Genomic DNA, 15,192 nt, shown 5'->3' with positions numbered 1-15,192 from the left:
AGTTATGAACTGCCATGTGGGTCCTGGGTACTGACCCAGGATTAACATTGAAAGATCTCTTGATTTGTTTGTTTATTGAGATAAAGTCTCATTTTGAACCTCGTGCTGGCCTGGAACTTGATATAGTCCAGGCTTGCCTCAGTTTCCTGGGTGCATAGCTGTAAACCATCATGCCTCAATAAACATCTAATGCTCATTGAGGTCTCAGCAGGAAGCAAGACCAGCACAGTTTGGACACTTATAAAGCTAAGTACAGAGGGTGGAACATTCTAAAGCATAGCAAGATTTCTGATTTAGGTGGAGGAATCACTTTTCCTGAGGAAGGGTTTTATGTTTTGTTTTATTTTGTTTTAGGGGTAGGGTATCACTACACAGACCTTGCTGTGGTTTCAAAAACCATCTTCTACATAACACAACATGCCTGATTGTGTGTGTGAGGGTGTGTATGAGTGTGTGTGTCTTGTAATTGTGAGTGTGGATGCGAGTGCCTGTGTGTGTGTGTACACATGAAGGTAAGGGATCCAGGTTGGTGTCTTAATTACTCTTCATTTTTAAATTTTTATTATAGATCTATGAGTATTTTGCTTCCAGGTAAGTGTTCACTGTGACTGGTAACAAGCACTTGGGACACTAAACTATCCCACCAGCCTCCATGCCTGGCTTTTGAGGGAGTGTTGCTATGTTTACCAATATTATTGACTGCACTGGTTATCATGCCTTGTTTCTGCAGTGCTGGGGATGGATCCCAGTTTGTGCATGCTGAACAAGCACCCTACCAACTGGGTGACAGCCTCAACCCTGGAAAAATGGTCTTGTACAGCTCTGAGAGGCAGGTAACTGTGGGTGATTCCCATTTTACAAAGGAGAAGAAATTTTTGTTGTTTTTGTTTTTTTTCCAAGGCAGGGTTTCTCTTTGTATCCCTGGCTGTCCTAGAAATCGCTTTGTGGCTGACCTTGAACTCAGCTCCACTTGCCAGGATTAAAGGCATAAACAACCACGCCCAGCAAGATTTTAATTTATTATTAATAATAGAAAGAAATAGATAGCATAGTTTAAGGCACTCTGGAAAGTTTTGAAGTGATGGTTAGAAGTGCTTGGATTCAAACTTGTATTTAAACTACTTGTCTTACACAGAACCTTCCTTTACTACCTTTACTTAAGACCGCAAATGTCCTGAGGCCATAAAGAGGTGGAGTCTCCATTTGAGCGCCAAGTTTTCAGGTCTTTGCAAAGCCATGGGAAACCACTAGGAGGTTCTAGTAGAGACAAATTCTATGGAGGTCCTTCAGGCTGCTCGTAGGCGGAGGTTGGCAGTAAAAGGCAGGACTGAGTGCAGAAAGGCCAGTGTGTTTGGGCTGGTAGAAAATGGTTTTATTTGGCTTAGAAAGTACAGTTTGCTTGTAACCTGGATGGGAGACCGGAAAAGTTTCTGGGAGTTGAGGGGAGGGTACTTTCGGCTTAGGACGTAGGGTCATCACTGGACACCATGAAGGGTAACAGCGCAAGCTGTAGACATAAAAGTCACGAGGCTGACACGAAGCCAGATCGGAACCAGTCCCTGCCACACACTAGAAATCAACAAGTTTCCCAGACCTGTTAGCCTTGCTAGTCGGTGCTAGGACCGCGCGACTGGCCTTAGCCAGCACGTCGCCACCGAGGAGGCGCATGCGCACTGCGGGAATGGAGGGACGGAGGGGAAGCACTGCCCTGGCATCCAGGCTGGGTCAGAATTCGTCACGTGTTCAGCGCTAGCGTCCCGCTCACGTGACCGCGGCTTCTGTCAGCTGACGCGAGAGGGTTTGAAGCGACGCCGGGAGGGAGCGAGGCCGCAGTGACCGCGGCGCGCGCTTGGACCCGCCCGCGCCCCGCGCTCACTGTGCGGCCATGGCCACCTCGGCGGGCCGGCGCGGCTCAGGTGAGCGCGGGCGGCGGGAGGGCGCGTCCGGCTCCTTGATCTCGGAAGGCGAGCGCCCAGTCCTCCGCTCCTCAAGTCCAGTGCGGGAGAAATGGGCATTCGGCTTCTGGAACCTGGGCGGCGGGTGGGCACCAGCATCTCCGACCTCAGGCGGAGAGCTTCCACAGATCCTAGAATCTGGGCGTCGGGTGGGTATCAACATACCTGACCTTGGGTGGCGAGCGGCGGGCTTAACGTTCTGAAGTTCTCTGAGGTCTTCTCTGCATTCCTAAGAGATTGACAGATGCCTCCTAGAACCTGGGCGGCGTGTGCGCATCGACATCCCCGACCTTGGGCGGTGAGCGCCCAGCTTCCCGTTCAAGTCTAGTGCGGACTTTCTCAGCTGCTCCGTTGGGAAGGGAAGGGCAGAAGGCTCAGAGATTGGGCGATGGGCTCCCAGTTTCCAGCTTTGAAGTTCCCCAGAATCCCCATGGGAACCTGGGTGGCGGGTGGGTACCAATATTTCTAACTTAGGTGGAGAGCTTGCATAGTACCCAGAACCTAGGTTGTAGAAGGGTACCAGCATCGCTTGGCCTCAAGCAGTGAGCTTCCACAGTTCTTAGAACTGGGTGGTGGGTGAACACCGTCTTTCCCAACTGCTGACACTAAGCTCTCAGTTTTCCCCCTAAAGTCTGGTGCAGACTTCTTAGCTGCCCTATGGAGGAGACATGGGCAGATGGTTCCTAGCACCAGTGGATGGGCACTGATTGGCCTTTCAAACCTCTGGCAGAGACATTCTTTTTTTGTTCATCCTGAAGGCTAGCCTTATGAGAGAGAGGCAGATAGTACCAAGAACTGACTGTGGGTGGGCATAAACTTCTCCAACTTCAAAGGGCAGGACTCCTCCCTTGTGCTGGGATTATAGGCATGGGTCTCCATGGATGGCTTTATTATTGTTACTCTGGAGCATTTCTTTCCAGGTAGTATGTGACCTTTGAGAGTGTTACCTTTAGCACCTAGTCTCTGCTCAGTTTGTGAACACAGACAGCAGCCACTTCTCCTATTAGGACAGTAGTTGTTAGTGATGCTTTTGTTTTGTTTGGGATCAGTGTTTTATTCTGTAGGCAAGACTTCAACCTGCTTTGCTTTTGTTTTTGGTTGTTTTGAGACAGTCTTTCTGTGTAGCCCTGGCAGTACTGGAACTCTGAGATGTGCCGTCCTCTGCCTCCACAGTGCTGGAATTACATGTGTGCACCATCACACCAGACTTGAATATGCGATCCTCTTTCCTTAGCCTCTGATCACTGGGATTACAGGCCTAGACAAGTAGTCCTCCTCTGCCTCTTCTCTCTCTGGATTGAACCTAGGGACACGCTTACTAAGCAAACACACTACCACTGAGCTATGTCCCCAGCTGTAAAGGTCCAGTTGCTCAGTTTACTGAAAATCAGTAACTTTCACATGAGACTCAAGGCTTTGTTTCTGGCAGTCAATGTTCAAATGCTCAGCTTCCCTAAACGCAGACAGGAAGGGAGCTAGAGGGATGGCCTCCATGAATCTAGGGGACTAATTCAATTACAACACATGCAGTCTTGCCTTCCTAAACTGAGATTGTATGTGAAATCTCATGTTGATCCCCACTGTGTTCTGACTTCAGACACTCCTGTGGGAGTCCTGGCCAGTAGTGTCTGGGATAGGTTAGCTGTGATCTTAGCTGGGGAGTAACAGCCTGCCTCTGGCTTTCCCCTACTAGCTTGTAAACAAGCTCACCTAGATTAAATAGGGAGGGACTAGGTCCAGACCCGAAGAACCACAGGTAGTGACTTGGGCCAGCTTCATCCTGGCAGGCTTAGTGCTGGAAGAATGGCTCACAGATAGAACGCTTGTGTTACATCTCCAGCAGAACAAATTAATCTGTTTTCACCAGGCCTGGTTATGTATGCCTTTAATCCCAGCACTCAGGCCCAAGAGGCAAAGGCAGGTGGATCCCTGTGAGTTCAAGCCAGCCAGTGACACCCTGTCTTAAAGGGGGGAAATCTACATGGCTTCGTCAGATAGAGGGTGAAAGCCAGGAGCAGAGGCATGCTTGCAATCCCAGCATCCAGCATTTGGGCGGTGGAGGCAGGAGAATCAGGAGTTTAAGGCCATCTTCAATTCTAATGAATTTGAAGCCACCTGGGACTACATCTGTTTGTTGTTGTTGTTTGTTTTGTTCCAGAGAGAGAGAGAGAATGAGAAAGACCAACTGAGACCTGAAAGGTCTTCCAGTGGAGGTGACTGGGTTGTTAGGGACAAGTCTAGGCTACCAGGAACCAGGACTGGTGGGGACTCCGACAGTTGCTGCCGCCTGGGATCTTAGTTCTTGTGCTTGTAGTTGACTCTCCACACTGGCCTAGGACTCATAGCTCTCCTGCCTCCAACTCTCAAGTGTTTGCCTGGCAGGTGTGAGCCCTATGCTGTGCCCTAGCTATGCACGGACCTAGCTATGCACTGAAGAACGGGCTCTTCCCTGCTGGATATAGCAGGATTCTCAAAGCAGTTTCAGGATCTCAGCCTTAGGGGGAGATGGCTTTAATTTCCAGTTTCTGGAAGAGTTGGGGGAGGCGAACTGAGTCTGGAATTTGGCTCTTGGCTATGTGGTCCCCTGAAGGATGATAAGTGAATTGGTTGCACAGGGCAACCTGTCTTCCACCATGTGGGTTCCAGGGATTGAACTCAGGTTGTCAGGCTTGGCAGCAAGCATCTTCACCTATTTAATGAGTCACCTACTTTACCTACTTAATCAGCCAGCCCCTGTTTTGGGATTCTTCTGGGTCAGGTTCTAGCCCAAGCTGGCCTGTGTTTCGATATGTAGTTCAGGGAAAACTTGAACTTTCACCTCTGCTGGGTTTACAGACATGAATCATTATGCCAGCCTTTATTATTGTTAGGCCCAAACCTGTGACCTGGGTTGGGCTGGTTTCTAATGGGTTCAAAGGTTATTCTTGTGGGATTTGTCCTGAGAACTCTGGAATGTGGGCTCTGCTATGTGCTAATTACCTGTAGACTAGAGTTGGGATAAGTATAGGGGCCTTGCCAAGCTCTCCAAGAAGCCAGCCTAGACCAAGCTGATCCTTCTTCTCCCGAGCCCACAAGAAGACTGGTGGATTTTTCTGGCTAGCCTCAATCCAGGCTCTGAGATAAAAGCTTTATAAGTATCGAGTGCTCCATTTATGGAGGATTGTGGCTACTTCTTTTGGAAGATGAGGCTGAGGCTCAGGGAGGAGAATAAATTTAGACTGCCAAGCTTGGTAGCAAACATCTTCACTCTCTGAGCTGTCTTACTGCCTACGCCCCCGCCCCTTTCTCCTTGAAACAGAACCCCAGGCTGGCCCCAGACTCGTGGCTACCTTGAACTCCTGATCCTCCCCCTTCTACTTCCCAAGTGCTGGATTATAGGCCTGTGCCTTGCCAGGTTTCTTTTTCTTTCACTGTGTGGCCCAATGCTGGCCTAGAATTTGTAACTTTCTAGTGTTCAACTTTCCAGTGTTCAGATTACATTTGTGCCTTCTCCCCTTCCAGCCTCCACCCTCCCCACTTGCCTTTCCTTTCTCACCAGGGGCTCATGTAGCTCAGGCTGGCTTCAGACTTACTGGATAGCCAGAGATGTACTTGATCTCCTGATCCTCCTGCTTCTAGCTCCCGAGAGCTGGGAGTTCAGGTGCGCACCACCATGCTCACTTTCTCTTTCGCTGGGATCAGACTCAGAGCTTTGTGCTTCCTAGTCAAACACTCTGACAGCTGATCCACATCCCAGCCCTGGATTTTCTTTTTTTATAAAATATTTCTTATTACATTTACTTATTGTGTATGTGTGCAAGTGTGCATGAGTTGGTGGGTTCTCTCCTTCCACCATGTGGCTTCAGAAGATCAAAGTCGGGCTGTCAGGCTCCATGGTAAACCCCTTACCTACTGAGCTATTTTACAGGCTCTCACTCTTGTTTTTCTTCTGCATTCGCCCTTGCCTGTAGGATTGGTGGGACTTGCTGGGGAAGGAAGCAAAGGGCATTGTCCATCCCTGATCTTCTACTGTCTTTTCCCATTCTTTTAGAAACTGAGAGACTGTTGACCCCCAATCCTGGGTATGGGACCCAGGTGGGGACTTCACCAGTCCCAACAACGCCCCCAGAAGAGGAAGACCTCCGCCGCCGCCTCAAGTACTTCTTCATGAGTCCCTGCGACAAGTTCCGAGCCAAAGGCCGTAAGCCCTGCAAGCTGATGCTGCAGGTGGTCAAGATCCTGGTGGTCACTGTGCAGGTGAGCCCAGTCAGGCAGGGCTTCTGCCAAATGGCACCAAAACCACCACAGCCACTGTTCTCATCTCAGAGGGACCCCTTGTTGCCTCATAACGACAATGACAGTGGTTACCAGTTAGGAAGGAGTCTGAGATTTGTGCTCAGGAACTCCTTGTAGTGTCCCAGAAGCACTGGCCATACTCTTCCCTCCAGTGTATACCTAAATGCCCTTGAGGCTCACACAGGTTAAGAGTCATGACTGAGCACTGGGTAGACGGCATTTGAATCCAGTTAATCTGATGCTATCCTGATCTCCTCTCAGCAAAAGTAGACCTGCAGTTCTTATCCTGGAGGCTTGGGTTTAGCACACCACCTGCCAATCAATAAACTTATTGACCATACTCCACTGCTGTGAGGTTTACCAGTATCCATCTTGTGCTGTGTACTGGGGATGCTTTTGTGGGTGCAGCATGGAACTTAAGGAGTGAGAAGTGAAGAGCGCCATGTTACTCAAGGCAAAGAAGAAGAAGTACAAGGAGCTGGTGGTTTTTATATGCTGACACAAGCTAAAATCATCGGACAGGAGGGAACCTCAATTGAGAAAATGCCTCCATAAGATCTGGTGGTAAATAAGCTGTTGGGTATTTTCCTAATTCATGATAGATGATAGAGGGTCCAGCCCATTGTGGAAGGCGCTACCCCTGGGCTGGTGGTCCTGGGTTCTATAAGAAAGCAGGCTGAGCAAGCCATAGAGAGAGAGCAAGCCAGTAAGCAGCACCCCTCCATGGCCTTTGTATCGGCTTCTGCCTCCAGGTTCCTGCCCTGTTTGAGTTTCTGTCCTGACTTCTTTCAGTGATGAACTGAGATGTGAAAGTGTAAGCCAAATAAACCTCCCCAGGTTGCTTTTGGTCATGCTGTTTTTTTTTTTTTTTTTTTTTTTGGTCATGCTGTTTTATCACAATAGTAACCCCAAGACAGCTGGGGATCTAGCTCAGCTGGTAGAGCATTTGCCTGGCATGCATGAAGCCTTAGGTTTCATCCCCGGTACTGCATAAACCAGGTGTGGTGGTGTACACCTATCATCCCAGCACTTGGGAGGTAGAGCCAGGAAGGTCAGGGTCAAGGTTATCTTTGACTGAATAGCAAATTACAGACTCCCCCCTGCAGTGCCACTGGGGCCTTGTCTTGCCCCAGGGAACATCTCTTGGATTCCCTTTTTCTTCCTCTACCTATGCCTTGCTTAGTTGTGCTATCAGGGCCAACCTCTGGCTCCTTCTTGGCAGCTCATTCTCTTTGGGCTCAGCAATCAGTTGGTGGTGACATTCCGGGAAGAGAACACCATCGCCTTCCGACATCTCTTCCTGCTGGGCTACTCTGATGGCGCTGATGACACCTTTGCTGCCTACACACGGGAACAGCTCTACCAAGCCATCTTCTACGCTGTGGACCAGGTAGAGGGAGCAGGTGTGAGAGGGTTGGGGGAGTACTGTGCAACACAGGTGGGGCTGACAGGCCCTCTTCTCTCTATTCATAGTACCTGATCCTGCCTGACATATCCCTGGGCCGGTATGCCTACGTCCGTGGTGGGGGTGGTCCTTGGGCCAATGGCTCTGCTCTGGCTCTCTGCCAGCAGTACTACCACCGTGGCCATGTGGACCCAGCCAATGATACCTTTGACATTGACCCAAGGGTAATCACTGGTGAGTAGCCAGGGCAGGGCCTAATTTTGGGGAGTTTAGGTTTCCAGGATTAAAATCCTGACCTAGGGGCTACAGATATGTCTCAGCACTAGAGAGCCTGCCTAGAATGCCCCAGTGAGAGGCTAAAGGTGAGGCTGTGGAAGAAAGGGAAATAGAGAAAAAGAAAAAGTATGTCAAATCCTGCCCTTGTCAGCTATCTGTCTGTGTGATCAGATTATATAAACATGAACAATTTGACATGTGCAGCGTGCTGACTGGAATGCACGCCGCAGGAAGAGCCAGGCATTGTTTTGAATGCCATTCACTCACTGAGCTTTTGGAGAGCCCATGGGACGCTGTGGTCTCTGTAGAGCATAAGGTAGATCATAACCCTGGTTTGGGTGGAGGCAACAAAAGGTCAAGTGTGAAGGGAGGGCTGAAGGTATAGCTCTGGTGAACTCTGGCCTAGCACGCAAATTCTAGGCTTGATCCCTAGTACTGGAAAAAAGCAATAAAGCATAAAGTGGGAGTTGAAACCGTGAAGAAGGCTGACAGAACTGTGGGAGACTGGCCTGGGCCTCCCCAGTGCCCTGAGTCCTTTCTGTGACGTGACTACCTGTCTTCAGACTGTATCCAGGTGGATCCTCCTGACAGACCCCCCGACATCCCCAGTGAGGACTTGGAGCTCTTGGATAGCAGCACCAGTTACAAGAACCTCACACTGAAATTCCACAAGTATTACCATTTTCTCTTGAGGGGATTGATTCCTTGAGGGGCTCAAGGGCCCAGCTGAGGATGGGGTGGGTGGAGTGGCAAGAGTCCAGACATCTGGATCTAAAGCCACTTTCATGGAGTTGGTCGGGGGCTGGAGCCACCACAGCTATTTCCTCTGCTAGCTGCAGAGTCAGCACAGGATAGGAGCGACTGACATTGAGTGCCTGACCCTCACCTAAGCCTCCCCCAATAGGCTGATCAACGTCACCATCCACTTCCAGCTGAAGACAATTAACCTGCAGAGCCTCATCAACAATGAGATCCCAGACTGTTACACCTTCAGTGTCCTGGTGAGCAAATTGACTCCCATGCACCCTCTGCCTGGTTAGGGGGCATCAGAAAGCTTTCACCAAGATGGTATGAGAGTGATGGGGTAGAGGCTAGGACCTGGGCCATCTGTCATGGGGGTTGGGGACTGGTACTTGGGGCTGCTCAGGCTTACTATGCCCTTACCCCTTCAGATCACGTTTGACAATAAAGCACACAGTGGACGAATCCCTATCCGCCTGGAGACTCAGACCCACATCCAGGAGTGTAAACATCCCAGCGTCTCCAGACATGGTAAAACCCTCCTACCCTCAGACCCTTCCCCCCCACACACACTGCCCCCCAAACAGTCATAACTCCCAGGTGTTTCCTGGGCCTCCTATAGTACTTTCCAGCATCCTTACCTTCCACACCTTGTTTGTGAGCCAGCCTAGAATCATGCACCATGACCTGCCTGGGAGTATCCTGGACCCAGTCAAGTCCACCACAAGTAGGCAGGCCTATAATCCCAACTCTTTAGGAGGGTGATGTAGGATGATCACAAATTCAAAATCTGCCTGGCCTACTGGCCTTCAGAATGAACTCAAAGACAGCTGGGCAATTTAGAGACCTTAAAACAAAAAGTAAAAAGATGACTGGGGATGTTGCCCAGTGGTACAATTGTTGCCTAGCATGCTCAAGGCTTAGGTATAGTCACTAGTACTGCAAATAAATAAGTAAGTAAATAAATATTTTCCTATACTCTCAGCGCAAGGGTTAGGAGTTCAAGGTCACCTTGACTACATAGTGAATCCCAGATTGCCCTGGGCTGTGCAAGACTCTGTCTCAAAATAAAACGAAATAGACTGGAGATGTAGCTCAGTAGCAGAGTAATTCCTAGCAGATATGAGGTCATATCTTCAATTCTCAGTGCTTTGAAATTATTTTTAAAAAATTAGTTTTCCTGTAATCCTAGTATTCTGGAGGCTGAATTCAAGACCAACCTTGGTTACATAATAAGTTTGAGATCACACTGGGATGTATGAGATCCTGTCTTTGAGACAAACAACCAAATAAAACAGGGTGGGGATGGATTTTAGTGGAAGAGTGCTTGACTTAACACTGCAAAAGAAGTGTGCTTCGTATCAGTGCTCATCAGGGATTTTAACACTAGGGAATCCCTAAATCTACTGATGGCCCTAAACCAGCCACACACACACACACACACACACACACACACACACACACACACACACACCCTCTCCTCCAGGACTCCTTCCTTAGCCCAGCCCTTAACCCCCACCTCTTATGACCCCATGTGAGTTTTGATGGAACCCACCCTCCTTCCTGTAGGAGACAACAGCTTCCGGCTTCTATTTGATGTGGTGGTCATCCTCACCTGCTCCCTGTCTTTCTTGCTGTGTGCCCGTTCACTACTACGTGGCTTCCTGCTGCAGAACGTGAGGCCCTGGTGTCACGAGCGCTGGTGCCCGCCTTGCCCAGCCCTGGGGCCATAGTGGGGGTGATGGCCTGGTAGTTTCTAGATAGACCCTCACCTGGGCTCCTCCCATAGGAGTTTGTTGCATTCATGTGGCGGCGACGGGGTCGGGAAATCAGTCTGTGGGAACGGCTCGAGTTCGTCAATGGCTGGTACATCCTGTTGGTTACCAGTGATGTGCTTACCATCTCGGGCACTGTCATGAAGATTGGCATTGAGGCAAAGGTACGAGTCCTTCCAGTGCCCTGCTCTCGGGGCCCTGTGTCTCTGTCTTCGTTTCTTTGCCTGTTTGGGGACCACCTTTCCCCCTTGTAGAGTATGCCTATGAGTTGATCCCTCACTCCTGCCCACAGAACCTAGCTAGCTATGATGTCTGCAGCATCCTCTTGGGTACCTCCACGCTACTCGTCTGGGTTGGTGTCATCCGCTACCTGACTTTTTTCCACAAGTACAACGTAAGTCTCCTGCCCCTGAGCCGGCCCTGGGTATCATCTGCCCCAAGTTCTCAAACAGACCCAAGCACATAAAGCAGTCACTAATTCTTGTCAGTCGGTGACCCATCACAAGCCCCTTTCTTCTTCCTTTATTTATTTTTTATTTATTTTCAAGTTTTTGAGACAGGGTTTCTCTGTGTATCCCTGGCTGTCCTGGAACTTGCTCTGGCCTCAAACTCACAGAGATCCACCTGCCTCTGCCTCTTGAGTGCTGGGATTAAAGATGTGCACCACTACATCTTTATTTTTTAGTTTTAGGTTTTGGTTTTTTTGATACGTGTTTTCTCTGTGTAGTCCTGACCATGTTGGCCTTGAAATCAGAGATTTTCCTGCTTCTGCCTCCCTGAGTGCTGGGATTAAAAGCATGCACCACTTCCATCAGCTTTGTATTTTATTTTTTTTAAAGGCAAGGTCTTATGTAGCCCAGGCTGGCCTTACTACACAGCTGAAGATAACCTTGAGTTCCTGTTCTTTTAGTTTCTGCCTCCCAAGTGCTGGAATGATAGCTGTCTGCCATCATGCTTGGTTTTAGGTAGCGCCAGGGATCACACTCAAGGCCCTGTGCGTACTAGGCGCTCTACAACCGAGCTCCATTTCCAAACCACAAATCTCTTTCTTATACCCACCTACCACAGACACACGCGTCTTTGTACCCGGGCAGGACCACGGGAGCCTGTCCCTACCTGCCCGTCCAGCTGAGTCCAGCTGTGGTATGTCCTAGGCTCCTCCCAGGTGGGTCCTGCCCTATCTAAACTCAGCAGCTCCTCTGGTCACATTGGTGAGGTCCTCCCTGCCATTTGAGAGCTAGTTGGGTTGTGGCCATTGTCTTCACTGTGGTCCCGTTTCCTCTCTGCAGATCCTGATTGCCACGCTGCGTGTGGCATTGCCCAGTGTTATGCGTTTCTGCTGCTGTGTGGCTGTCATCTACCTGGGCTATTGCTTCTGTGGCTGGATTGTCCTGGGGCCCTACCATGTCAAGGTATGGGCTACTGGGGGCTGTGAGTATTTGTGAACTGCCAAAGGGCCCCAGGTTCCCACCCCTCTCCCAGCCTCTGGACTCTTAGTTGTTGATCTGATGACCTGGAAGGCCCACCTTGACCTCTGCTACCATACCTACAGACTTGTAGGTTTTGTTTTATCTTCTGTGTAAGTAAATTGTGCATGTGTGTGAGCACATGTGTACATGTACTGTGTATGCACATGTATATGGAAGTCAGAGGTCAGCTTTTGCTGTCATTTCTAAAAAAAAATTTCACCCAAATAGTTTTGTTTTAAGACAGGGTCTCACAGTGTAGCCCTGACTGTCCTGGAACATATAAACAGGCTAGCCTCAAACTCACAGGCATACATGCTTCTGCCTCCAGAATGCTGGGAGTGTCATCATGTCCAGCCATATCTTGGTTTTTTTCTTTTGAGACAGGGTCTAATTGGTCTGTAACCCATAATCAGGATCAATTATCTGGCCTCTGAGCCCCAAGGGATCCCCCTGTCTTCACCTCTCTAGTTCTGGGATTGCAGGCACACTTCCACACCCAGTTTTTTATGTAGATGCTGGGGCTCAAACTTGGAATCTCATACTTTATCAGCTGAGCCACCTCCTCTGCACCTTGTAGCAGTTTTATATTCTGTCCCCTCTGACCCCCAGGGATCCTGACATTGACCCTGTGACCTGGTCATTCTTGTGGTCACTGATGACTGTCTTGACTTGGGTTACTCCACCTATCAGCCTTTAGCCTGTGACCTTTAACTCCCCGACCTCACCATTGATATGATGACCCTCAGATGGGTCCAGTTACCAGTCATTCTGCCGCTGACCCCTGGTGAGCCTGACAACCCCCAGCCATACCTATCCTCTCACTGTCTACAGTTCCGCTCGCTGTCCATGGTTTCTGAGTGTCTGTTTTCGCTCATCAATGGGGACGACATGTTTGTGACATTCGCAGCCATGCAGGCCCAGCAGGGTCGCAGTAGCCTGGTGTGGCTCTTCTCCCAGCTCTACCTCTACTCCTTCATCAGCCTCTTCATCTACATGGTGCTGAGTCTCTTCATTGCGCTAATCACAGGAGCCTATGACACCATCAAGGTCAGCCATCTTTACCCTCCTCCCTTCCTCAGAATCCTTTTCCCTTCTCCCCTTCTCCTGAATTAGTTCCAAGGGCTGCCTGACTTCACAGAGTTGACCTGGGGTCACAGTAGGTCAAGCAGGAAAGACAGTCTGAGGAGAGAGCAGGCTGGAACTGGATTTGCAGGTCGTTGGGGTTGTGTGGGGGGGTCATCCTGAAAGAGAAGCCTGGGGCATATCACAGCTTCATTCAGCTGGATGGGCGGGAAAGGATAGATTTCTGTAGTCCTGCTAAACAAAAACAAAACAAGAACGTGTATTTTATTTACTCTCTCCTCTGTGTGTGTGTGTGTGTGTGTATGCATACACCCTTACACACACATTTCATTACATGTGGAGGTACCTGAGCTTGAGGCCTGCTGAGCTGTCTCACTGGCCTCCTCCCTCCGCCATATGATCTTTTTCAAACATTTTCTTATTTGGGGGGGGTGGGAGAGGGTTGTGCACAGCATAGTGTTGTTTGTGGAAGTCTGTTCTCTTCTTCCACGATGTGGAATCACCGGGGTTGGTGTCAAACACTTTTATTTACCCTCTGAACCATCTTACAGGCCTGTTAAGTTCTACCCTTGGAGAATAGCCTTGAACTTCTGTCCTCCTGCTTCCCTCACCTGAGTGCTGGCTTATAGATACTTACCACCACATCAAGTGTATGTGGTGCTGGGAATGGCACCCAGGGCTTCCCGAACGCCACGCGATCGCTCTCCAACTGAGCCACGTTTCCAGCTTTTCCAGCCTTACCCTAATATCAACTGTATCAGGGTCCTTCTGTAACTTTGCATGCTTCTTTTATACCTCTTGCTAGTGGCTATCAATCCATGTACTATTCATATTTCCCATTAGCACTAGATGGACGGTGACCACTTGATGCCCAGTGTACTCCACACTGAGTGTGATTCCTGCCTCCCTGATACCCTGCTGTCCTCTCATTCAGCCTCCCACAGCCTGCAGGAAAACAACTTTTTCTTAGCACCCAAGAAGACACAGGAGCTAAGCACACACGCAAATATGAAGCAAATATACATAAGTATCCAAAAGCCTTTGTGGCAGGTGGCTGCTTAGAATAATCCCCTCTACTCCTAAGAATTCTGGATTGGAGAGATGGAATCCCTGGATGGAAGATTCAAGACTTGAAAGGGCTTGGAGAAATAGTGGTGGCCCCAGGAAGTCATGAGAAGAAGGTTTTCCTAGGACCCTGCCTCCTTCTATGTCATTGATAGCAGATGTGTGCGCTCGTTCCCACATGGTTGATCTGTAGCCATCCCACAAGTATAGTACTGTCACCCAGGCCCCAAGCAGCCACCTTGAGTCTTGCTGGAGCACACTCCCGTAGCACCTTTGGATGTAGGAGTTCAGGCCTCACATTCGTAGCTGTGAGTTGCCTTGTTTCAAGATAGATTGCTAAAATACACAGTGTAGGCTCCTGGCCTACAGCAGAGGGCACTAAACCAATAAAATTGAGACCTGTGGCCACATCCAGGGATGGAAAAGGTTTCTACAGTGAAGCAAGCTACAAGGCAAAGGTCCAGAAGTGAGACCAAGGTGGTCCCATCGGAGAAACAGTAGACACCCAGTTGACTGCACCTTAAGAGCTTTAGCGGTCAGGACCAACTTTCATGCTGTTTTGGGGCATCATCTCTCCCCAGCACCCGGGAGGTACTGGCACAGAGAAGAGTGAGCTCCAGGCTTACATCGAACAGTGCCAAGATAGTCCCACATCTGGCAAGTTCCGGCGCGGAAGTGGCTCGGCTTGCAGCCTGCTCTGCTGCTGTGGAAGGTTGGAGCCCCAGGTGTGGGTTGATAGAGCCTAGGGGAAGGCGTTTGTGCCAGAGATCCAAAGCCCCTTCTTTCCACTTCTCTTTTCCAGGGACTCCCCGGAGGACCACTCGCTGCTGGTGAACTGACTCCAGGATCATCGCCATAGACTTTATCCCCTGTACTGCTGGAACCCCAGCTTATTTATTTTTCGAATTTGCTTTTGACAAGCCTTGTGGACTTGTCGAATCGGACACTGGGAAAGGGAGGGCATGTACGGTTGCTGTTAAATAAAAGGGAACATAAACGTGATGATCTAATTTGTAGCTGGGGTGGGAGGGCAGCCCTTTCACCACAAGTCAGCTCCTTTAAGAGGCCGCCACACTCGGCTTGGCTGGCGCAGTGCGACCTTCCAAGCATGGTGGGAGGCGGGGCTGGGGCGTGCCTTGCAGTGGAAT

At 49.7% G+C, this 15,192-nt stretch overlaps 1 protein-coding gene across 1 annotated transcript; it reads left to right on the top strand.

The window, feature by feature from the left end:
* Positions 1–1,702: 1,702 nt before the first annotated feature.
* Mcoln1 (mucolipin TRP cation channel 1) lies at positions 1,703–15,046 on the top strand. Its single transcript, XM_057765768.1, has 14 exons — positions 1,703–1,916; positions 5,986–6,191; positions 7,453–7,620; positions 7,704–7,869; positions 8,475–8,583; positions 8,816–8,912; positions 9,084–9,183; positions 10,222–10,328; positions 10,442–10,591; positions 10,720–10,821; positions 11,717–11,839; positions 12,728–12,943; positions 14,626–14,756; positions 14,847–15,046. Exons 1-14 carry the CDS (start codon positions 1,886–1,888, stop codon positions 14,881–14,883), a joined length of 1,743 nt encoding a protein of 580 aa, XP_057621751.1. The 5' UTR covers positions 1,703–1,885; the 3' UTR covers positions 14,884–15,046.
* Positions 15,047–15,192: the final 146 nt, after the last annotated feature.

Source organism: Chionomys nivalis, chromosome 3 (genome assembly GCF_950005125.1).
Source record: "Chionomys nivalis chromosome 3, mChiNiv1.1, whole genome shotgun sequence".
In the NCBI taxonomy this organism is placed as follows: domain Eukaryota; kingdom Metazoa; phylum Chordata; class Mammalia; order Rodentia; family Cricetidae; genus Chionomys; species Chionomys nivalis.
Note: the sequence above shows the minus strand (reverse complement) of the source record. Positions and strands in the feature narration are given on the sequence as shown.